This window comes from Pelophylax lessonae (assembly GCF_965119305.1).
Source record: "Pelophylax lessonae genome assembly, chromosome: 6".
Classification (NCBI taxonomy): domain Eukaryota; kingdom Metazoa; phylum Chordata; class Amphibia; order Anura; family Ranidae; genus Pelophylax; species Pelophylax lessonae.
Window position 1 is genome coordinate 167,355,289 of NC_138773.1, and position 26,846 is coordinate 167,382,134.

The 26,846-nt window shown below is 38.8% G+C and overlaps 1 protein-coding gene across 1 annotated transcript in view; it reads left to right on the forward strand.

The window, feature by feature from the left end:
• RHBDF1 (rhomboid 5 homolog 1) overlaps window positions 1-26,846 on the forward strand; it is a 219,202-nt gene that overhangs the window by 180,942 nt on the left and 11,414 nt on the right. Inside the window, exons 13-15 of the mRNA XM_082260219.1 lie at window positions 6,826-6,889; window positions 20,791-20,885; window positions 26,208-26,283. Of these exons, the coding sequence (XP_082116345.1) occupies window positions 6,826-6,889; window positions 20,791-20,885; window positions 26,208-26,283 (235 nt within the window). The remainder of the gene's footprint in view (window positions 1-6,825; window positions 6,890-20,790; window positions 20,886-26,207; window positions 26,284-26,846) is intronic.

The following is a 26,846-nucleotide window of genomic DNA, read 5'->3' on the forward strand; positions in this document are numbered from 1 at the left end:
TTTGATAGAGGCCTTCAGCTCGTCTGCATTGTTAGGTCTGGTGTCTCATCTTCCTCTTGACAATACCCCACAGATTATCTATGGGATTTAGGTCAAGCAAGTTTGCTGGCCAATCAAGCACAGTGATACCATGACCAGTAAACCAGGTATTGGTACTTTTGGCAGTGTGGGCAGGTGCCAAGTCCTGCCTCTTCACTCTTCCTCCAGACTCTGGGACCTTGATTTCCAAAAGAAATGCAAAATTCCTCTTTTGTTCATTGACGGACACAGCTCTCCTATATTCAGAACCAAAGGGTTATATTGCCCCCTACAGGATGAGGACACTAGGCAGAGCAAAAAAATGGCATCGCCTATGGGCAGTCCCAGGATGTATACCCCCCTCTCTTCTATAGGTCTTCAGTTTTTTTCTGCCTAGTCAGGAGTAAGGACCTAGTTCCCTGCCGGGACTTCTGGTCCTGGCAATTTTTTCCCTTTTAAACAAGTTTTTTTTCCTCCTGTTTTTTTTTCCTGTGATATCTACAATCAAGTTCCATACTGGGCGACAGGGCCCCATCCTAGACCGGGGTGGCCAGCGAGTTAAACGTCTCACATATAACTGGGTGCTGATAGTCCACGTCACAGTGTTACCTGGTCAACAGCCCCCCACTTCAGTGGCGAGGAGGTTCTGTCTTGGGAGTGTTATCCGCAAGCATGCTGGACTGGTAAGTAGATGGCCCCTTCCTTCCTTGCATGATGGTAAGTGGGGCACAGGTACTCTCTGGAGTGGTCGGTCCCTCCGGGGTTCACCTCCAACCCCCCCAAACCCCTCCCCCCAGTGGGGTCGTGGGCTGGCTTTCTACATGCCCTGTGTCCCCCTGGCTGGATTTGGTTTGGGCAATTCGTGTGTATTTGGCAGCCTCTAAGTCTTTTCGGGGGTCAGAATCACTGTTTGGGATCATGGACGTGAACTCTACTCGGGCGCTTAGTGCTTCTGGGCCTTCCGTCATCATGCGTCAGTGGCGCAGGTTTGCAAGGCGGCCATTTGGTCGTCGGTGCACACTTTCACTGGTTCTACAAAGTGGATGTGTTTGGCATCTGTGGATGCTTCCTTTGGCCGCAACGTTTTGCAGGCTGCTGTTTAGATGACTTGTTCTCTCTTTGGGGTTGTATATTTCAGGTGAGCTCCAGTTGTTTTTTGTTGAGCTCCTGTTTTACCTGGTTGGCTTTAAGTTTTATCCTTGGAATTTTTTGTTGTCCCACCCCAGATGTTTGACATTGCTTGGGGACGTCCCTATGGGTCAGAAAAATGAAGAGCTGTGTCCATCCATGAACAAAAGAGAAAATGGGATTTTTGTACTTACCGTAAAATCCATTTATCTGAGTTCATTGACGGACACAGCACCCACCCCTCTGTGGAGTTGTAATACTTTTGACACTGCTTGTTACTAAACTGAAGACCTATAGTAGAGAGGGGGAGTATACCACCTGGGACTGCCCATAGGCATAGCCAAGCCTTTCTTCTGCCTAGTGTCATACTCATGTAGGGGTTAATATACCCTTATGGTTCTGAATAATGGAGAGCTGTGTCCATCAATGAACTCAGAGAAATAGATTTTGTGGTAAGTACAAAAATACAATTTTTGCACAGTCCGTGATGATTTGGAAAACCATGCCATCTGCTGGTGTTGGTCCACTGTGTTTTATCAAGTCCAAAGTCAGCACAGCCCTCTACCGGGAAATTCTAGAGCACTTAATGCTTCTCTCTGCTGACCAGCAGAGATGCTGATTTCATTTTCCTGCATGACTTGGTACCTGCCCACACTGCCAAAAGTACCAATACCTGGTTTATTGACCATAGTATCACTGGGCTTGATCAGCCAGCAAACTGGCTTGACCTAAACCACCTAGAGAATCTGTGGTGTATTGTCAAGAGGAAGATGAGAGACTCCAGACCCAACAATGCAGATGAGCTGAAAGCCACTATCAAAGATCGCTTCCATGCCACGCCGCATTGATGCAGTAATTCATGCAAAAGGAGCCCCGACCAAGTATTGGTATAGTGCATACTATGCTGTATATGGACATACTTTTCAGTAAGCCAACTTATCTGTTTAAAAAATCCTTTTTTTATTAGTCTTATGTAATATTCTAAATTTCTGAGATATTGATTGATGTTTGGATTTTCTCTAGCTGTAAGCAATGAGCATCAAAATTAACAAAAGAAATGCTTGAAATATATCACTCTGTGTGTAACAAATCTATATAATATATGAGTTTTACTTTTTGGATTTAATTACTGAAATAAATTAACTTTTTGGTGATATTCTATTTTTTTTGGATGCATCTGTATTTGCCTATAGTAAATTAACCTCCCTATGTGCTTGTGTTTATATTTATAGGTAAGACTGGCCTAGCCACAAGGTAAAACTGATCCCATTTATTCAAATGGGCTTTGTCCCTTCTTGTGCTATTTATCTTTGGGTTTATTAGGTCTTTTGGCACATTAACCCATAGTCTTAGAAGAGCTGGCGTTCTTGTAATATTTTTTTAATGAATGGCCAACAGTAATTACAAATGAACTTTAACCATTTGCCCACCAGCTGTCGTACTTATACTGTGACTCTGTACATTGTTTCGCGGGACAGCTAGTAAGGGGGGGGGCAATCAGCAGGCGCCGGGCACCCGCAATCGCCCCCTGGGGACACATTTAACCCTTTGATCGCTCCTTGTGTTAACCCCTTCCTTGCCAGTGTCATTAGTACAGTAACAGTGCATATTTTTAGCACTGATTACTGTAGTAATGTCACTGGTCCCCCCAAAAGTGTCAAGAATATTAGTTAGGTATCTGATCTGTCCGCCGCAATGTTGCAGTCCTGCTAAAAATCGCTGACCGCCACGATTACTAGTAAAAAAAATAAATAAATAAACATGACATAAATCTTTGCCCTATACAAACACGCACACTTATTGGGATTTTATGTAGCAGAATACATATTGGCCTAAAATGATGAAAAAATTAGATTTTTTACTTTTTTTTTTTTGGGAATGTTTTATAGCAGAAAGTAAAAAGTATTTTGTATTTTATTCAGAATTGTGCCTCATTTTTGTTTATAGCCCTAAAAAAAAAAAAAAAAATTGCAGAGGTGATCAAATACCACCAAAAGAAAGCTCTGTTTGTGGGAAAACTTTGACATAATTTTTATTGGGGTACACCGCCGCAAGACAGCGCAATTGTCAGTTAAATTAACGCAGTGCCGTATCGCAAAAAATGACCTGGTCATTAGGGGGGTAAAAACTTCAAGTCCAGAAGTGGTTAAATTAATGGTGGGGTACAGCCAGGTGTCATAAGTTTTGAACAAAGAAGTAGGTTGAAAATTAGATACAAATGCAAGATGTGGTGGCAATCCATTTCTGCCTTTGACCATAATGTTTATGCACTAATAGGGAATGAGCGTGGGTATACACAGGATTTCTGCAAAGATGTATTCAAAAATAAAAGAGGACAACATGTAAACAGACTGGAAATGGCTACCCGCAATCTCTCAATCTGACACTGAGGTTCTGCTAAATTCTTTCTCAGACAGTAGAAGTGAAACAGTAATCTGATCTTTGGTATGCACATAGTTAACGATTACCCATGTTGGCTGCTCAGTATGCAATGGCAACTTTAGCCAGCAGAGATAAGGATCTGTCAGGCTATGATCATATCTCTGTGTTACAGCATAACCCGGGGCTGGATCACATTACGTTAGCTAAAAATGCCATTGACACTGGTGTGTAAAATTTACTCTAGGCTGGGTTTAGTGAACACTATCATTTTTAAAACTGATAATATATCTAAATGGTAGAAGCAATCTACAAAGAAGAAACAAAGCAGTAACAAAGTTTGCTTGTGTAAACATGAAAGACAAAAAAAAAAGAAGTAAATACCCTAAATAGGGACACATTTACCCTCTCTATCTCTCTGTTACTGTTTTTTCCTTTCTGTGACTTCTCTTCTGCTTCCCTGCAGTGCTTTATCAAGTGTCTCACTTCTGCATCCTACTGCTCAAAATTCTCAGCTACCTGTAGTCAAACCTTTAGTACCCCTGTTCCTTCCTTCTCCACCATCATTGCATTGTATGAACGTTCCAGGTCTTCTGACCCAGACCTTCAGTACACGAGGCTGCTGCAGGCACAGGCACATGGATCAAAGTACTCTTTATTCAAATCAAATGCACTGGATTGTCTCTTGGTTTACTTGGTTGCTACAGATTTTCCTGCTCGCTAGCTGGGTCCTAACTGATTCAAAATGTTGGCTGCAGTTTGATTTAAGTGCTAAAGTTGTGTAAATAAAACAATAAAGAGTACAGTGCTAAAAATTACAATATAAACATAAATGTAAACGTGGATGCAGAGATAAAAAGTCCCAATGTGAATAAAGTGTGATCATGCACACAAAGGTACAATGTGCTCTGCTTAGTGAATCCGACACCCAGTAATGCAGTCTCCTCACCTTATGGATAGCCCCTCTATTACCAGACGTGCTAATAGGGCATAGGACTTTCCCAGATATCAGAATATTCCAGATCCTGATGACACAATTGGTACGACCAATAATCCTATTCAGGGGACTCAGTGAATAACAGACCTCTTCCTCAAGGGATCCGAGAACATTAGGGCAATAAACCTCCAATCTCCAAAGTGGATCCACCCAACCATGAAAGAAAAGGTCCTGACATAGTGCTTTATCCTTAAATAACACTTTAATGCTTATAAGTAGATAAAAATTACCTTAAAAAGCACTGAACACAGTGCATCAACATCGCCTGGTAGAAAACACACAATGCTCTCGATGGATGGTGGGTGCCAAGTCCTGCCCCTTTCTGCTAAGTCCCACCCTTTACTTTAGTGTATTCTGGCTTATGAAGAAGGTCACATTGTGTTTTGTTCATGCCAACAAGAGCGAGCATCAGCAGTTCATACCTGTGCATCTTCTCTGTCCTTTTCAGCCATTGTCTGCTGACTATATTCCCTAAGCTGTCTTTTGTCTTCTACTGCTGCCTTCTCCTCTACCTTCCCATCCATGATTCTGTCCACTTTTGCCCCCACTATCGGTATTGCTCTTCCATGCTCCTGTACTACTGATATTCACAGATGTCATATATTCTCTTCACAAAGGCTCCCTCTGCTCTAAGGTTAATTTTATATGTCCAGCCCCTTTGCTCTGATATTCTGGCCATCTCTCATCTGCTCCTTATAAAACAAGCCCAATGGACCTCCTTTGGTCTTTGGCCCATGTTCTGCACATCTTCCACCACCTCCCTTGGTTATTAATATCCCACAATTCACTTTACCTCTCTGAATTTATTCCACTCATCCTTGCTTGCCTGTATCCTCAATATAATATACTAATACACTCCTGGGCCCTCTCATTTTCTGCTCTTGTCCTTCCCCCAGTTAACTTCTACCCCCTTCCACCATCACTTCCTGACCCCTGTACCCCTTTACCATCAACTTCTGCCCCTCTCTCATCAATTGCCTTTTACCACCCCACCATCAACTATGGGACTGTCATCATACTGGACTCATTGGCTAAAAGGCTAGTTTTTCCCTGGAATCTGGGCAACTGAAGCTATTTAGAAACATGCATGCTCCTGAGTGTCATCGAGCCATTTCATTTATTTTTCACTCCTTTGTATCTGCTACTAAACCACTTAACTAGTGGTTTACTATGCAATCTTTGCAATATTTAAAACAATTGCTTTTTTAGCTATGGATTTTTAAACTGTAAAGCATTTCCATTATAACAGAAGGCGTAATTTGCCAGATAGATGTATGTTACAATATATTGCTGAATAGAGCTGGTACTCAGTGTCTGGAACATTTACTGGCTTAATGTCAGGAGGAAAAATTAAACCCTGGAAGGGACCCACCCACAGCAGCCCGGTGCCAGCCAGCCACCCACATCCACAGGCCCTGTACCAGCTACAGGCATTGTACCAGCGAGCCAGCCAGTCACCCACAGGCTCTGAACCAGCCAGCCACAGGCACTGTATCAGCCAGCCACCCACAGGCCCTGTACCAGCCAGCCACCCACAGCCCCTGTGCCAGCCACCCACCATAGGGTGCCAGACAGCCAGCCACCCACAGGCCCTGTACCAGCCAGCCACAGGCACTGTACCAGCCAGCCGCCCACAGGCCTTGTACCAGCCAGCCACCCACCTACCACAGGGTGCCAGCCAGCCACCCACCACAGGGTGCCAGCCACCCACCACAGGGTGCCAGACAGCCAGCCACCGACCACAGGGTGCCAGACAGCCATCCACCCACCCACCACAATGTGCCAGACAGCCAGCCACCCACCACAATGTGCCAGCCAGCCAGACATCCACCACAGGGTGCCAGCCGGCCACCCACCACATTGTGCCAGCCAGCCATCCACTACAGGGTGCCAGCAAACCAGCCACCCACCACAGGGTGCCAGACACCCACCCACCACAGGGTGGCAGCAAGCCAGCCATTAAGCATTAAATAAAAATGAACATGTTCAGTACCAGATTTGTGTCAAAAATTAATTTTTCAAAACTTTAAATGTACAAAATATTGGCCCATATCGGCCGATACCGATACGCTGTGACCGAAATATCGGTATTGGCCCTGAAAAAAACGTATCGGTCTATCCCTACCAAAGAGCAACCTATACATAGTTTTTGATTGGTTAATGATCCTTTCTAATAAATCGCTGATAATTTTAATGTTTACATGTAATTTCCTGTTCTCCATAGAAACAGGCTTGATATATTTAAACACTTTTTTTTTTTTAATGATACAACTGAGAATCAATAACAGATCATTTATGTTTAGGTTTTGTGCTGAACCAGCTTCCGTGCCTCCACATGAATGGCCAGATGACATCACAAAATGGCCGGTATGTGCCTGTTTTCAACAAGTTTAACAAGTTAAATGGTTGCTGCATTCTATTCTAAGCTGATGAAGGGAGTTCTGACACTACATAAATGTTTACAGTTTCGTGTTTAAAGAAAAGCCTGTCTTTAATCCTAACTTCAGACCTTAACTCCAAATAGTTTTTAGTTATACATAGGGTGGGAAGGGTTAGAACCTCTGACAGATGTTTATTGCTGTCTATGTTCCTCTTTGAATCCGAGGGAAAGTTTCTGAGGAGACCCAAAACCTGGCATAAGTTCTAACTGTTCCCTACCCTATCCAAAGCAAAAAAAAATGAAATAAAACAATTTTGAGTTGGGTTGAATGTCGCTGCCCCCAGCCTCCCACATTGCTCAATGCTTAAGCAAGATATCACAAAGTTTGTGCATTGCAAGGAGGGTGTCACTAGCGCCATGACAATACCTGGCATTTGGTTAAACTTTTTTGGAGGACTTCTGCTATAGATTGAGGAACAGGTGGCACTATCAAATTAGGAACAGGCTCTTTAGGCTTGCTGAACATGGTGCAAATTTCTTTCCTGCAACCATGGATTACAGGAAAGAAATTTGCACAATTCCCCTATCAACACAGACAGTGTTGACTGGGGAATCAGCAATTGTCTTCTTCTGGTGGGGGCCAGGAAAAGCGGTCCCTTCCAGGAGAAGTCAGTGAATATTGCTAGCAGCTATAGTAGCCTCTAGCAATATTTTCAGGAGAATCAGGCAGGCTGGTTGTATCCAAGTTATTCGATCAATCAACTTGGCGTATTCAGCCTGCCAGTTAACGGTTTGAATCTCAGCCGGTTCAGCAGGATTCGAATCGTGTATGGCCAGCCTAAGGATGACTTCTGTACATTGCCATTGTTACCTTGTTTTCTCCGGTGACAGTACATGGTAACTTTAGAATAAATCTGAAAACAAAAACATGTGCTAGTGATTTTTTAGGCCACACAATATTTGTGCAAATGTTTATCAAATTGCTATTTTCACAAAAAATCATCCCAATTGACATAAAACTTTGGGACCCAGTGTTTTCCCTCCTCCCCTCCCTCCTGGAATCACTCTCATTCATACATAGAGTGTACTCCTGAGAGATAATGAGGTAATTAGCCCTCTTTGTGCCTCAGAAGAGGGTGGGTATCTGTTTCTCTATAAATGTTTTTATTATTTCATTGTAAACTTGCTATGACAGAGGCTCACGTTGAAACGCGTCAGCTGTTTGCTTTTTGTCAGGTAAATTGAACATTTTTGCATTAAGGACTTTGAAGTTGCCAGCTCTTCTGACTTATATATTGCATTTAGTGCGGGAAGACACACTGAGCCTTGGCACCTGTGCTGCAGACTGCACACTAGGATTGGATTGCTTCTGTTAAGAGCACTGCGTCTTTCCACACGACATCAATGGAACTGCACGGAACAACTGTGCATACCCGTGTGGATAAGCACGGTCTCGCAGAGGCATACGCTGTAGTATGTCCTGTGTGAACAAGGCCATACTATGCTTTTTTTATTATTATTATTTTATTTTTAATATTTTGTACAATTTTTTTTATGGGGTGGGGTTTGGTAAGATATCAGGACGCTTAACAAACCCCTGAGGTCTCTTTTTTGAGAAAGAGAAAGGCACTGAACACATAGGGTTTGATTTACTAAAGCTAGAGCGTGCACAATCTGGTGCATCTGCACATGGTAGCCAATCAGCTTCCAACTTCAACTTGCTCAAGTAAGCTTTGACAAAAAAAAACCTGAAAGCTGATTTGTTTCTATGCAGAGCTGCATCAGATGTTGCATTCTCCAGTTTTTGTAAATTAACCCCATTGAGTCCTCAGTCCCTTTCTCTACAACCTCAGCTGCACTGCAGATGAATGAATAGAAGTATCCGTATAGAGCCTCCTACTCCTTCATAAACTAAAGCATAGTGATCAAGAAACACTGTGAGTGATCTGTTTTACTGAAAAAAATTACCTTTTTGATGATATTCAAATTTTTTGAGATGCACCTGTATATAGGTAATAGAAAATTAAAAAGGGTGTTGTAGCTTTTGCTACCCCCAAAATTGATTCTCCACTAATTTGCTGGCCAAGTAAATAGATCGGAGGAAGAATAAATTACAAATAATGGCTTTTAAAATTTGCCCTAAATTTATTAAAGGAGTTCAAATCCCTTATCAGGACCCTTCTGTAGGGGTTAGAATAAATAACCACTTATCCCCCCATTTTAAACTATAACAAGGCACTCAAATGAACCTCAACCTCACTTGAACCTCAAATATTCTTTGGATAATAGTTTTTTTTTTATATAAGAAAAAAAGCGCTATATTCAGATAATATTCTGTTATTGCTAGAAAGTATAATTCACTACTTAAAATTTGCAATGCCTAAATTTCCACTATTGGTCACTTTTTGCGACTACTAATAAACTGATGTATTTCCATGTTACCTATTGAATAATTGAAATCCCCCTACCCAGCTCTGCCATTAAGATTGTCACTTTTTTAAATATTTATGTGTTGTAATAATAATGTATATAGTATATTTCACTAGAGCTTGGTTTACACTGCTGCGTCGGCAAAGTCGTACGACTTTGTTTGCGACTTCCTTTCGACTTGATCTAACTTGTATGCTATTTAGGAGCCCGGGCTAAAATCTCACCCAATACAATAGAAAATACATGGGTCATGGGACTTTAGATGAGGCAACACACAAAATCAGCATATTAATACTTTATTACATGGTAAAAAAAATAGATTTAATGGTGCAATCATATGACAGACATCAATTATATATAATGAGCTAATCCACAATCAATGAATAGGTATAAAAATATAATTACATATTAATCGCAGTATAGGCATAAATACTGCATTATAAAATAATCACTTGTCATCCTTACACTCAAAATTGTTATATATAATGAGCTAATTCACAATCAATAAATAGGTACTAAAATATTATTTCATATTCATCGCAGTATAGGCATAAATATTGTCGCACAATAAAATAATCGCTTGTCATCCTAACACTCTGCGTGTTTCATGGAGCTGGTCCACTCATCAGGAGTAGATGCAAGAAATAATAGTTTAGCTCAAAAAAAAAAAAAAAAAAAACTGAGGGAAAAAAAAATTAATAATAAAAATAATAAAATCAGCAGCCATGGAGCAGGGAATCAAGGAAAAAAGCCTATCCTGGGGACTGTGGCGGAGTGACCCAACCGGACTCCTGGGCAAACAGAGGGCAGACCAGGTAACAAGGGTCCAAAGTATGAAAATGTGTAATAGGGCCTCCAAGCTGTATCTATCTGCAAAAAAAAATAATATATAGGAGTATATGTGTATATATATATATATATATATTAAATAGTATTACACATGTAGCGATATAAATGTATCTGGAGGCGCACAAGAAAGTTGGCAAGAATTGACCCAAGAAAGGGGGCACTAATACCCCAAAGAAAGAGGGGGGGGTGTTGATTACCCAAAAATTAGTAAAGTAAAGTAAAAAAATGTGAAAATCGCACAAAATGAGATTACTGATGGTGAGGGGAAAAAAGACAGAAAAATATGTGATAGAAAGTGAGGTCAATTAAAAAAGGCAAGTGAAAAAGCTGGAAAACCATGTAGGTGATGAAAGCATCAATTAAAATGTGTGTGAAAGTTAGCAAGGCTGTGAACTGAAGATAAAATAATAATGTGAATGCGAATGACCAAGAACTGGATTAAAGTATAATCAAAAAAGTGCTGCAGGTGTTACCTGAATGGTTTTGATGTAAAGATGATGTATATAGTATAGTGATGAATAATGTACAGTATCTCAGAGAAGTGAGTACACCCCTCACATTTTTGTAAATATTTTATTACATCTTTTCATGTGACAACACTGAAGAAATCACACTTTGCTACAATGTAAAGTAGTGAGTGTACAGCTTGTATAACAGTGTAAATTTGCTGTCCCCTCAACACGCAGCCATTAATGTCTAAACCGCTGGCAACAAAAGTGAGTACACCCCTATGTTATTATTTTCCAGCACTGCCTTAACCCTCTTGGGCATGGAGTTCACCAGAACTTCACAGGTTGCCACTGGAGTCCTCTTCCACTCCTCCATGACGACATCACAGAGCTGGTGGATGTTAGAGACCTTGTGCTTCTCCACCTTCTGTTTGAGGATGCCCCACAGATGCTCAATTGGGTTTAGGTCTGGAAACATGTTTGGCCAGTCTATCATCTTTACCCTCAGCTTCTTTAGCAAGGCAGAGGTCATCTTGGAGGTGTGTTTGGGGTCATTAACCTTCCTAGCGGTATTCCCGAGTGTGGCTCGGGGTTAAATTTCAGTGCCAAAAGCGGTAACCCCGAGCCACACTCGGGGTACCGCTAGGAAGATTGCTGGATCCTGGTAGAGGGGATACTTACCTTGTCACCGGGATCCAGCGATGTATACCGGCGGTGTCTGGCGGCGGATCTTCCTCCCGATCCTCTGTGTGCCCAGGCTTCTGTCTCCTGCGACGTGACGTTCACAGGGGGGTGGAATCGGCAGCAAATTCAAATGTAAAACACACCAAACACAGTGATACAATGCAAAATAAAAAAAAAATCACATTAGTTTGCCCCCCAGTGCCCTTTCCTGCAGTTTTACTGTACTTTATATATATACAGTATATATATATGTATACATACATACATACTTTAACTTATTTATAGTTTTGTATTATATTATAATTTATGATTTTGTGTTTCAAACTTTATCATACCCGAGATGTTATTGTTAAATATTTATTCCAAATTCATAATTCGGCACTAATTGGAATTATTATATTCACAGCAAGCTTGCAAAATATATGTGATTTTATGATTAATCATAGTATTATGTGTGAATGACCTTGATCCAGTGATTAACAATGGAGTTCTTCTTCTGAGCTGAGACAGTAAAATGTCAGATAATTCTGGAGTATGTAGCTAGTTGGAAGATGACATATAAGGTATCTGTGGTATAGTATGTCATGGGAAGTCTAGAATAGGATTCATGTGTAATACTAGGAATAGCATATATTAGTTTAAATAATGTTAGTTAAGGACTAAAGTAATCCCAGTCATAATTAATCGTATTTGTATGTATTTACTTAAAGTTATACAAGTCGTATAAGTTGGTTATATATGTTACTTATTGTGTAAGATAAATGATGGTTATTTAACATGACATCAGCCACATTAGACGTACAAGAATAGAGTGTTACATGTGGGCTTGTCAATCAAAGTAGTTCAAGACTAATCAGCTTTTTGGTCATATACATATTAGGAATTATGACTTTATGGGCTTAGTACCTCCTCTTGTATAGAATACTGACGTTAGCAGAAGTTATGATGCCATACAAGGCTTGGAGTATTGGAAGTTCATGACGTCTACATGTAAGATAAATTGTCAGGCGATTCGGACACTCGACACACAGACTAGAGCACACAGACACTCAGACCAAGGAAGATCACACACATTACTTCTGCTCTACACAAATCTATTCATAGACTCTTATTTTTCAACCTAAGCAGGTGTTTAGCTCTCTGAAACCTAGCAACGTCATTTCCTGCTTCAAAACTAGACATTTGACACTGAAGTAGGACACTGAGGTTCACACATGTCTATATTGCCATGAATTCAGGCTGAACACATTTTTCCCATGAAATATTGTTTTTGTTCTTCATATTTTTACCTACACTGAACTGAACTGAACTGTCATACCTTTTACATTGTATTGTTGATGCCAAGTGTGTTTGAATAAAATCACACTTTGTTTTTAAAGTCAGTCTGGCTATCAATGCTAATCAAATCGAAACGCCTTAGGAGATTAAATATAGAGATATATTCTATATTTTACATTTGGCAAGCCAGCCATAGTCGTAATTGATCCCCAATACCTGCCAAACGGGGGGAGACTTACACGATTTCATGATTGCCAAGTCTCGGGGAATCAACGATCAAAGAACCTAGAAAGAAAAAGGCGTTTGATTCATCAGATGTGGACAAGACGTCCAGTGATTGAGCCGACTGAAGACGAGGAAATCTTCTGATCACGGTGAGTAAAAAAATTATGGAATTTATTGATGACTTAGCTAGAGAAAGCAAGCTAGCATTTAAAGATGTGTCTTTTTATCCAAATGACAGTCACTTATGGGAATATATGTACAATGAATGTTTACAGGCCAATACAAAGATTGACAAATCCAGGTTTATTATGAACAAGTTACGAAAAAAGATAAATAATGTGTTACAGTTAGTAAGAGTATTTAATAAGATGGTTATTACTATACCTGCCAAAAATGTTTGCACATTAAATCAGACAGAGACTAACAATGTACAGAACACAGGAATACATGGAAATGTGTCCCAATATTCCCTTAACTGTCCAAACTGTGAGATTCTTTGTAATTGCATAGAGGATCTTGAAAAACAAATAGAATCTAAAAATCTTTTGTTAAGGTTACAGAATGACAGTAGACAGATTGCTGTAATAACAACAGGTGACAAAAAGACTGAATGCAAGTCAAAGGCTCAACCTTATATTCCTCAAAGTTCGGAAATTGAGAAAGTTGATGCTGATGACGAAACAGAGATTAAACATAAAAACTTATTATGTAGAACTGCAATACTAAAGTTGCAAATACATGACCAACTAATGAAAGTTTTAAATGATATCCCACCATATAATTTGAATTTGAATGCGTTTCACAACGCAGATGTATTTGAGTCGTACACTGACAGATACAATTTGAAAGATGAGCAACGTAATCATATATTTTACCTTTGGTTACCGGCACAGTATGCTCGACGGTTAACAAAGTCTCCTGTTACTGATGACCAAGGTCAGGAGAGACATAGTGACGCAATGGACAGATTGCAACAATTGTTACTATGCACGACTGGTGAAGAAGTACCGTCCATAGAAATGTTAGAATTATTACAAACTACTGTAGACGAAGACCCGTTTGAATTTAAAATTAAATTTTGCAAAGCATATAAAATGATTTTGGGTGTAGACGATGACAACGACACTGGATTGATACATTCATTTGTGAAAAAGTTCAATTACCTTGACCCAACTTCATTAGTCATAGCACAGGAACGACAAAATTTGAACGATATAGTAAGCTTCATTGATAAAGTTAGGAGACAATTGAAACAGAGCAATCTCACATATGAGGTAGCTATGATTCAATGTGACGACAATAGTCTGACTGGAGACATGTCAGATACTACAGATCTCAGCAAGAATGACGACGACAGCTGTAGGCAAGTGAGACAAGGAGAGTCTATCACATGTTTTTATTGTCATAAAGTTGGCCATATGAAAAAACATTGTTGTAAACTTAAGAGAGACTCACAAGACACGGAGAATGAAAAAGCAGCTTTTGAAAAACCTGCTTTATTATGTCAAGATATATTTTTGACTGAAATGCCTTATGCCACCGAAGTCAAACAGATCAGTAATTTAACTGTTCACAGCAGTTCAGACAACATGGCAAAAGGAGCTGTCACTGACAGAGATGGTTTATTGCCATTGCCAAAATTAGAATCACATCGATCTTCAATTTCTCTACCATTAGAATATGTTGCACCAATTATATTGGATGAGAATGGTAGACCACATATACAAGGTTTGCTAAATGGTAAAAAAATGAATTTTCTCATTGATAGCGGAGCTGAGATTAGTCTAACCAGAGAAAACATACCTGTGAAACCAAATTCTCCTATATGTCATATTATGGGTTTTAATAATACAAGTAATTCCACTGCTAGACAAATGTCTAATGTAACATTTGAAGTGCCCGGACAAGTTAAAACTAACATTGACATTTGGTTTTGTCACGGTGCAGAGAATATACTTGGCAGTGATGTAATCAACAAACAAAAGTGGGTGATTGATTTGGCTAGTAAAAGTATTTGGAAAGATCCATCTAGGCCCAAATCAGTGCTAATTGATCCCTCTGTGTACAGTAATGTTGGTTCCATTACTAATATGTCCTCAGAACAAAAATGGCCTAATACTGATGGCAATTGTGCTTTAACGGAAGTGGTACAAAGTTTTCCATGTTTGTGGTCAAAGTTCAAAAATGACATAGGAACTTTGAAAAATACTGAACTTAATATTGAAGGAAAAGATCCAGAACTTCATAATCAGTATGAGTTACCACTAGAATCAATTGGTCCACTTTCTGCCATTATTCAAGAGTTTGAACAACTAGGAATTGTAAAGAAAGCACAATCAGTGGTAAATAATAGTATTTGGCCTATCAAAAAAACTGACAATTCATATTCTTTATCAGTTGACCTAACGACATTGAACAAACATGTCACAAATAACACGGTCATTCCTGATAAATCTAGCCTAAAGCTAAATTTAGATACCAAAGCTAAAGTGTTTTCTGTATTAGAAATCTCTAACAGTCATTTTTCTATCCCTTTAACTAAAAGTTGTCAATATAAACTTGCGTTCACATTCAACAAAGAGAGTTATACGTTCACTCGATTAATACCTGGCCTAGGTATTGGTGATGGTGTAGTTCATGAAACTATAGCAAAAATATTGTCAAAATTTTCAAGGCCAGAATGTATTTTTCAGCATGTGGATACGATTCTGCTGAGTACTGAAAAAATTGATGAACATATTGCTCTTTTGTCTGAGTTGTTTACGTTGTTACAACTTGCAGGTCTAAAATTAAACACTGCAAAAGTTCAGCTGATGAAAAGTCAGGTGAAATACTTTCACATGCAAATTAGTCAAGGAAAGAGACAGTTGTTGCAGGAAACAATTAGAGATATTACTTCTATCCCAACTCCAACAACCCAAAAGGCATTGCATCAATTTTTGAATAAAATAAATAATTGTAGAGAATTTGTAAACAGTTTCGCAGAGAAAGCTAATCCACTATATACTCTTTTGAGGAATAAAGGTAATGTAGTTGACCAATGGGGTCCAAATGAGAAATACGCTTTTGACGTGTTGAAAAAACATTTGCAAAATGCTCCAATGTTAAGTACAATTGAGGTTTGTTCTGAAGTACCTTTTGTTTTGAAAACTCATGTATCTGAGAATGCAATCTCAGTAAAGTTGTCTCAACTAAAAGATGGTAAGGAGAAAATAATTGCCTATTTCTCCAGAGTTTTATCATTTTTGGAAAAAACTTTTGAGTCAGATGTAAAGCAACTGCTAAGTGTTTACTATGCAATTAAAGCTACAGAGAGCATAGTGAAATCAAACAAGATAATTTTAGAGACATCTGATTGCTCACTAAAAGATATTTTTGAGAAAGATGGAAAATATCGAGAAATGTATCCTCAATGGATTAGAACATTTTCATCTAAAAACATTCAGATAGGTGTAACAAGACATTTTAAGGTAAGCACACAAGCACATGTTTATACAACTGTATCTGAGAAGTCTGTACCTCGTGTTTCCAGCATAAGAGCTGAGAAAAGTATTGAACCAGTACTTGTTACTGCAGAACAGTCTAACACTAGCATAAGTGCTTCAACACAGAAAACAGTTACGCATATTTCTAAATTTATAGAGATGAGAACAAAGGCATAGTCCATTGTCATCTCTGGGGTGATACAAAACCTTTCTTTGTTTGTGAAAACAAGATTTTGTGTCATGACCAAAAGGAGATGTTGCGTTCTGTCACACCTAAAAACTTCATAGGATATTTGTATTATAGTTTAGGACATATTAGACAGAATGAGTACAGTACATTTCAGACAGAAGTTTTTCTTGAAGAAACATATAAAGTATTATTTCACATATAGTTTTACAAATTCATGAAACTTTTGTCCCATACTGTTTTAACATTTGTTGGAAAAAGAAAAAAAAAGGGTAAAAGAATAATGTAAATTGTTTATGCCAAAGCAATGATACTGCATTTCTTTTACAGAATGGCATTTAAAACCAAATAAATATGGAGGATAATAAGCTCTTAAGAAGCGCAAAGATGATATCAAGAAATTTAAAGTTGAAGAAGAGATCTTTTCGAGAAGAAGATTGGACGAACAATTTATACTTCATATTTATGACTGTTTTATCTTAAACACAAGGTTTTCCTAACAGAACTTTAAGAAGAACATATTTCATAAACATTACATGAAGAAAGGATTCATCAGAAGAAACTTTATCTATTACAGATAAAAATAAGGACTGAAACATTATTTTTTCACATATACATTTTTTGATTATCCAATTATTTTGAAACTAATGTTCATATTAAGTTAAGAGTATCATTATTATTATTTTTTATTTTTTATTTTATTTTTCCTTATTCATATATTGAATATTTTTAGGTTAAAACTTCACTATCATTCTAGTAAATAGAACATCCTTTGTTAATAAGTTAAGAAAATATATCACTCTTAAAAAAGAAGAAAATTAGGAAGTTATGACAAGTATATTTCCAAAGAGCTAAAATATTATTTAAGCACAAATATGGAAATATAATATTACATAGCGTAATTATTATTATTATTACCAATATTATTCATTATTTGATATCAATTATTATGTTATACATATTTAAAAATCTACATAATTATTTTAGAAATTTGAATAGTTAGATCCAAGAGTAGCTAAAGGAAAGAAAAGAGTTTAGAAGGAGAATTATTTCTGGTTGGTTCAGTTCTGAAGAATATTGTGTTTGATCATTTGATACAAGGTTGTGTAAATGAGATACGAATGTTTTGTGTGGATTTATTATTTTGGTATGATTAATCATAATTCAGGGGGAATTGTTAAATATTTATTCCAAATTCATAATTCGGCACTAATTGGAATTATTATATTCACAGCAAGCTTGCAAAATATATGTGATTTTATGATTAATCATAGTATTATGTGTGAATGACCTTGATCCAGTGATTAACAATGGAGTTCTTCTTCTGAGCTGAGACAGTAAAATGTCAGATAATTCTGGAGTATGTAGCTAGTTGGAAGATGACATATAAGGTATCTGTGGTATAGTATGTCATGGGAAGTCTAGAATAGGATTCATGTGTAATACTAGGAATAGCATATATTAGTTTAAATAATGTTAGTTAAGGACTAAAGTAATCCCAGTCATAATTAATCGTATTTGTATGTATTTACTTAAAGTTATACAAGTCGTATAAGTTGGTTATATATGTTACTTATTGTGTAAGATAAATGATGGTTATTTAACATGACATCAGCCACATTAGACGTACAAGAATAGAGTGTTACATGTGGGCTTGTCAATCAAAGTAGTTCAAGACTAATCAGCTTTTTGGTCATATACATATTAGGAATTATGACTTTATGGGCTTAGTACCTCCTCTTGTATAGAATACTGACGTTAGCAGAAGTTATGATGCCATACAAGGCTTGGAGTATTGGAAGTTCATGACGTCTACATGTAAGATAAATTGTCAGGCGATTCGGACACTCGACACACAGACTAGAGCACACAGACACTCAGACCAAGGAAGATCACACACATTACTTCTGCTCTACACAAATCTATTCATAGACTCTTATTTTTCAACCTAAGCAGGTGTTTAGCTCTCTGAAACCTAGCAACGTCATTTCCTGCTTCAAAACTAGACATTTGACACTGAAGTAGGACACTGAGGTTCACACATGTCTATATTGCCATGAATTCAGGCTGAACACATTTTTCCCATGAAATATTGTTTTTGTTCTTCATATTTTTACCTACACTGAACTGAACTGAACTGTCATACCTTTTACATTGTATTGTTGATGCCAAGTGTGTTTGAATAAAATCACACTTTGTTTTTAAAGTCAGTCTGGCTATCAATGCTAATCAAATCGAAACGCCTTAGGAGATTAAATATAGAGATATATTCTATATTTTACAGTTATTAAGAAGAACGCACAGTAAAAAAAAAAAATCATATGTAAATAGTTGGTTTGGGCTGCTCATTCTTAAGAATTACATGCAAAATAATGGTACTGCTTTCAGCACCTAAAATCCTAAAGAATCATACCGCCAGGGAGGTTAACATGTTGGAATACTGCTCTGACACTCCCACCACCACGCTTGACTGTAGGCAAGACACACTTGTCTTTGTACTCTTCACCTGGTTGCCGCCACACATGCATGATACCATCTGAACCAAATAAATTTATCTTGGACCATAGGACATGGTTCCAATAATCCATGTCCTTAGTTTGCTTGTCTTCAGTGAACTGTTTACGGGCTTTCTTGTGCATCATTTTTAGAAGAGTCTACCTTCTGGCATGACAGCCATGCAGACCAATTTGATGCAGTGTGCGACGTATGGTCTGAGCACTGACAGGTTGACCCCCCACCCCTTCAACCTCTGGATATGATGCTGAGCACGTGCACTCAACTTCTTTTGTTGACCATGGTGAGGCCTGTTCTGAGTGGAACCTGTCCTGGTAAACCACTGTATGGTCTTGGCCACCGTGCTGCAGCGCAGTTTCAGGGTTTTGCAATCTTCTTATAGCCTAGGCCATCTTTATGTACAGCAACGATTCTTTTTGTTCAGATCCTCAGAGAGTTCTTTGCCATGAGGTCCCACGTTGAACTTCCAGTGATCAGTATGAGAGAGTGAGAGCAAAAACATGAAAAATGAACACACCTGCTCCTCATTCACACCTGAGACTTTGTAACACTAACGAGGTAACATGACACCGGGGAGGGAAAATGTCTAATTGGGCCCAATTTGGGCACTTTTACTTAGGGGTGTACTCACTTTTGTTGCCAGCGGTTTAGACATTAATGGCTGTGTGTTTAGTTATGGATCCACTTATTTCCACTATATTTCCATAGAAATCACTATGATTAAGCCTTATGGGTGGGGCAAAATATATCAGAGAAGTGTGGTCAGGAGGACCCTAGGCTGAAGCTGTATCTTCACTTTTCTGTATAGTGGTCAGGCTCCGCTGTGCAGAGTTTCTACCTTCTGACTTCTGATTTGCTTCTGCTAGCCTGGGTGAGCTTGCTCGAACACTGGCACCTGTTTTGTATTTTAGACTGCAGGGGGAAGTTTTGTCATGCTTTGAGCGGCACACTACATATGGATCTTATTGACTGCCCATGGTTTTCTATGTCATGTAGATTTTTCCTATTGGGAAACACTTAGGATGTGGGAATTGCTAGACAATAATACATTTTTACAGTGGACCAAGTTTCAAATATATTTAAGAAAGGTGGTGTATTAATACATGCAAACAGATGAAAGTATTTCATATTAAACACCGTACATCACAACACACCTCAGTGCAGCACAAATAGTGCAAGCTGCGTTTTATTGCAGCACAGCTCAGTGCACACCATTTTACTGCACGGTACCACAATATGATGGTGTGTGCAGGCTCAGATATACCATTTTTGTTTTTTAGTTTTGTGTAAAGTAGGGAGGATTATTCACTCCATCAGAATTATTTCGACATTGTCCCTGCTGGGGAGATTCCCACTCTATTTGTTCTGGTAACCATTATCACCGAGTCTGAAAATGAAAATCCAAAACTTTGAGTTGTTACTGTTACAGGAATAGAGGGGAAATCTTTCAGTGTGGACATTTGTTGCAGTGACTCTTTTCTTCTTTGGAGAGCTTTCATCTCACTTCCTGAGCAGGACGTGAAAGGAAATGTCCTCAGCAAGACACAAATGGCAAAATAAAATAGCTGGCAGGGATTTCAATTTCTTGTAATCTATTAAAAAAAAAAAAAAACTGTCAATATACTTTAAGGTTCAAGATACATTTTTTTTCTGTAGATAATGCCTATGTGTATGGAAACTTTTTCCTTTTTACTATTTTTTTGTTATAGCTCTTGTGTTAAGAAGTGTGAAACATCTGCCGAGAACCATAGTCAATGCATATGAAGTAAATATTTTGGTCTCTGCAGGTATGTACTAATAGTACGAATGGGAGTTACCCTAACCATCTGCATATGAACTGTGAAATAACAGGCAGGCCCTGCTGTATTGGAACAAAAGGAAGGTAAGATATCGTCGAATATTAACTTAACTTACGGTAAAGCATGCTTGTTATACTCACTGTGGAACCTAAGGGATTATTCTTCTGCATTGCGTAAAAGGCTGTTTGATCCTGACTTCTCTGACCCTCCCCTCTTTCCATTGTCCCCAATATATTTCCTGATAATACAGAGCCAGGGGACAGGCTGCACATGCTCTGTGTGGTGTGTATTGCTAGAGAGTTTTTTGGGAGGGTGCTCAGGACAGGGCCAATCAGCACTGTCCAGATAGAGGGGCAGGGGTCCTGCATCCTGATAGGACAGTCAGTGCAGAATGAAAGCTCTTCCTACAGGCTTTAACCAGACACTCATAGAAGTCACATGATCGCTATATCGCCATGAGAAAAGGTTTTTACTAAAATAATTGCATTTCCATGTTCTGTGTGCTGTGGGGGACTAGATATAGTGAATGCAGGGTCCTGGATTTAGTAACACCTTCATTTCTAGAATTCCAATTCCAAAAAAGTTGACACTGTTACAATCTACATGAGAAAAATTGCAATGATTTGCAAATCTCATAAACCCATATTGTATTCACAATAGAAAATAAAAAAAAAAACATATCAAATGTTTAAACTGAGAAAATGAACCTTTTTTAAAAAAAATAAGGTAATTTCAAAATTGAAGGCAGCAACACATCTCAAAAAAATTGGGATAGGGCAATAAAAAGCCAGCAAAGTAAGTGTATTTACAAGGAAGAGCTAGAAGAACATTTTGCCACTAATTGGCAACATTACTCGGTATGAAAAAAAGCATGTTAGAGAGTCCGAGTGTCTTAGAAGTAAACATAGGCAGAGGTTTACCAATCTGCTATAAAAAAATTGGCAGACAGTTTCAAAATAATGTTGCCTAAGGTAAAATTGCAAAGACTTGAAATAAATCATCTACAATACATTGTATCAATTGTACAATACATTGTATCAGTATAAGATTCTGAGAATCTTGAGAAATCTCTGTGTGTAAGGGACAAGGCCTAAACCCAATATTGGATGCCCGTGATCTTCAGGCCCTTGCATGATTTAAGGGAATGGGCTTTCCTATGTGCATTTGTTGTGCAAAAGAATCTCATGCACATTTTTTGGTGATGAGCTTTAGGCAATTTTTAAATTGCGTTTTGCAGTGGACTTCTGTCGCACAACAATTGCAGCAAAATCACCCCACACGTGGCACGTTGTGCCACGATTTGGAATTGTTAGAATCATGGCAATTCTACTCAGGATTCCAAATTGCCCTAATGTGAATGGGAACTTAAAGCTAATCTACATTCAAAAATTGTCTTAAAATCTGTTGGTTTCCCTTAAAGTTGTGGTTCAAAAATGGCCACTAGACTTTCCCCAAAATACTTACCTATTTTTTTGAAGCAGGGTCAATGGGAGTTCTTTCAGCTGCTGTCTTGTTTTCAAGCAATTAGTAATGTGGGGGAAGAAGCTCTGCATACAGATCTGGTGCTGGCTTATCAAGGATAAACAAATAGCAATTGGCCAGTGGTTTCTCAACTGCCTGGCTGCTATATCATCTGAAAAGACCAAGCTAACAGTGTTTCTGTGGGTAGCTCCCAGATGTGAGCTTAGTCTGACTGATAATGACCATATTTATATATCTAATGACTTTGGGTATTTTAAAGACTGTGACTTAGGCAGGCCATACACAGTTCGAATTGTGGCCGGTTAAGGAGGAACCGGCCGAGATTCGAACCATATATATGGGCAGGCTGAACAACTTGGGATCAACTTGGGAACAACCAACCTGCTGGGTTTTACCCGTGCTAGCAATAGCTGTTATCAATAATCACTGTCTTCTCCCGCCCCTAGCCGCAAGAAGACAGGGGCTCAGCAGGAGCGATTCCTGCATCAACACTTTTTGTGTTGATGGAGAATGAAGCTAATTTCTTTCCTGCAACCCATGGCCAGCCTTATGGAATCACTTAAGTTAGATCTAAAGACAAAACTTTTGTTTAAATGGAATGTTATAAACCCTGTAAGATTTTTGCCATCTGTGTCTCATTGAGGAGTTTCCCTTTGCTTTCTGTCCCATAGCCAAAATAGGTGATAAAAGTAAATTCCCCCATAGTGATAGAATCCCTGGATGTCACCAGGGTCACCCGAACTAGTGTCCCCACTGGAAACTTTTCTCTTTATTAGTGTTCTGGGGGTCAACCCAAATTTAGGAATTTTCTTTCTCTTTCTCTCTTGGTGATAACAGTAAACAGAACAAATAGAGAGGGTAAAACTTCCTCACAGGGTCAGAAACAGCAATAAAAACCTGACATGTGTTGTAATATCTGTCAATTCTATCCAAAACTAAAAAAAAAAAGAAAAAAAAAAGTTTTGCTTTTAGTTATATTTTAAATATGTAACAGAAGCTGTATAGAGAGGACACAATAGGACCCCCTTGTATAGTCTGATAGACCTCTGCAGATAACAGAGATGGAAGCATCAATATATAGCTGCAACAATTACTACTACATCCTGAGTTTTAAAGAAAATCATTCAGGAAGGACTTATTTCCTAAAATAGACACTATAGTAATTGGAGATCTGTGTTCTCTGCAGTCTACAGAGTTTTGTCTGTTTACATGACAGAATGTCACTGATTCCTGCCGCTGTAATATAGAAGTGAGCCTTGCTTCTCTCTGTTTAGAATGGAATATGCATGGGGGGAGGGAGAAAAGATTATCTTTCAATGTGGAGCACGCTGCATGAACTCACCATTCACTCTTCATATCTGACAAGAGCCCGCAGCCTGCTACGCTTTTCAGGACTGAGAGTAAACAAAGAAAACACGTATACAAAAAGTGGCATTTTGTGCTTTGAAAAATGTCCTAACCTTTACAACTGAATTTAAAACTATAAAGAAAAGGTTTTATAAAATGTATCAATATCATTGGTTGAAACATATAGTAATTCCCGACCTCTCATGAGCTAATGCAACTTAGATAAATTATGATCTAATTTTCATTTTTAGTTCTTAATAAATATGGACACAATTCACAAGCTGAACATCCCTCTTGTGTTAGATTACTACAATTAAGTTAGTCCGTGAATTACCATTAATTCAGACACTTGGTAAAAGATTTAGCCAGAATAATGGTATGGATAAACAGAAATATGGGGGGGGGGGGGCAGACTGTTATACCTGAAGGGTTTCACATGTACTGTTTCTTTAAGGCAGAGAATATAACACAGACCTAAAAACTTTCCATGTGTTAAGCAGAAAGGTCCATAGTCTCAGAAAACTTGTCTGCCTATAGCAGTTCTTTTTCAGGGATAGTATCCTTGTTAAGCTGGTCATAGATAGATCGAAATGCATCTGGTTTAGCAGGGACCAGCCAAATTTCAATCTATCTATGGCCGTTCCTGTTTGTGAGAACTTGATCTAATAATCAACGTCTCATAAACAGGCTTGTTGGAAAAATTTTGACTAGTTGGCTGCAGCGCTGATCAGTGTAATCTCACAGTGGATCCCTGCTGTCAGATTACAATAACACAGTGGGAGGATTCCTCTATCTGCCTCGCCTGTGTGGATTGGGGAATCCACTCAGTTTGTTTTTCTTTTTGATCAGCAAATCCGCACATTGCCAGCTTAAGGCCTCTTTCACACGAGCGCACCGCCGGATGGAGTCCTTTCTGAGCTGAGCAGGCGGATGACAGCTCTGTCTCCGCTCTGTGTGCGGAGATGGAGCTGACAGATCCCCGCTGTCCTCTATGGGGAGATCGGATGACAACGGACCGCCTGTCCGTTCTCATCCGATCCGATCCTCCAGACGGATGGAAAATAGGGTTTTCATCCGTCTGGATTTCACGGACAGAATCGGATTGGAGAGCAGCGGGTGTCTCAGCGGACATGTCACCGCTGACATACACTGCCCCATAGGTATGCATGGAGCATACGATCAGATCCGCCTGAAAAACTGACAGGCGGATCGGATCAGAACGCCCGTGTGAAAGGGGCCTAAGACAGTGCTTGTCTTCCCCCAGGAACATTGGATTCAAGAATTCACAAAACACGATAAACCAACTGGATAGTCCAGGGATATTGACTGTACTTGCTAGGAGTTCCTTTAGTAGTGGGCAATGGAGAATTGAATTCCCACCTATGCTGACCACAAATGTAAGCGGCCACATCTATGCTGACCACTGATGTTAGGCAACTCCAATTTTTTTACTGTTTGGGTTTGTTTATTATTATTCATTCTGTTTAAAGAATATTACTAAAAATAGTTTTGTTGTTTAGACCTGGGGGTGTAAAAAATTATTTGTCCTGGGTTTCAAATACAATAGGCACACCACATTTTTTATTTATTAAATTAAAACTTTCTATCCGCTTTTAGCATCGGCAAGTGCTTGGGTGTAATCATTTAAATGTCCAGAACAAATATTTTATTCTGGCCATTGAGATGAATTAATGCTTTGTTACCTGCGGTTGGAGTTTCAATAAATTTGCACTGACTCCCACAGCAGATTGCAAGGGTGTTTGAAATGCTGCGCGGGAAGTTGCGCGGGAACACGGCTTTCTCACACTGAATTCTAGTGTAAAGGGGCCCATAAAGACATATGGGGTAACTTATTTTGTTTTAAGATATGTAGTAAAGGAGACATTTGGACAGAGTTGCAGTAACAAAAAGATGGTGCAACCGCTTATTAAGTGCCTTTTCACACTTTTGCGGCTGCGGAGATCGCATGTAATTCGGAGCGCACTGCTCCTTCATACAAGCGATCTCATGTGCGGTGCGAATTTCAGCCATACACTTTGTATGGCTGAATTCGCACTGCATCCGCACCAAAGACGCACAGGAGGCATTTTTTGAGCCGCATCAAAATCGGTTCACACTTGTGCGATCCGATTCTGTCCGTACTTGCAGATCGCACTGCGATATGCAATCAAACTGGGGGTGTCGTTAACTGTTAATTGACACCCCCTGCGTATCGCATATGGCAGTGTGAACTGCCAGATGTGCGGATGCGATGCGGGAACACGCTGCATATTCGCAGCGTTCCCGCATCGCACAAGTGTGAACCAAGCCTAAGTGTCAAGAGAAATTACGTCTTCACACACTGGCAGTTTATGTTGTATACCTTTGTTTATTCAATAAAAGAAATGCATTTTTTTTAAACATTGCTATTTGTTTAGATAGTTGTCATCAATCTAAAACTGTTATGCTGGGTATCAGAAAGTGTCAAAAAAAAAATTCCAGGGACTTTATATGTAATATTTGTGTTCTAAAAAAGTTGCACATAAGTTTTTTCTTTAAACTTGAGATGTTGTACTGATGCGTTAATCTCTCTTTAGCTGCAAAATAACATCAAGAGAATACTGTGAGTTCATGAAAGGGTACTTCCATGAAGAAGCAACATTATGTTCACAGGTATGCTTTGATGGACTTGATTTTACTGTATAAATTAACAGTGTTCGTGAAGAATTTCATCTTCTATTTTTTAAAAAAAGAAGCAGAATGTATGTATTCTTTGTAAACTGGGGGTGTAAGAATTACGCTTGGGAATATCTGGGGATGGTCAGAAATTATGCATATTGCAGAAGCCATCTTCTCCTGATGATGCCAGGGACTAGTACATGGATTTTATTATAAGCTGTAACAGAGCCAATAGGACATTGAAAATAGCATTCAACTGCCAAATGAGCAGTGACATTGACTAAAATATACCGTAAGTATTTTCTAATGTATTAAATGGTGTTTGGATTCACCACTGTTTGTCAGTATCAGAGAGAGAGTATCTAAATTCATAAGCCATGCACAGGTAGCCCCATTTTATTTTTTTGATCTGTCAAGATAACAAAAGAAGAATTAACTCAATAGTTAAAAGTAAGACAGGGGGACACCCCTAGTACAATAAGATAAATAAAAAGTTAGAAACTTCCTCACATCCTTAGAGTAATCTATTCACCAAAACAACCTGGTAAGGCCAACCA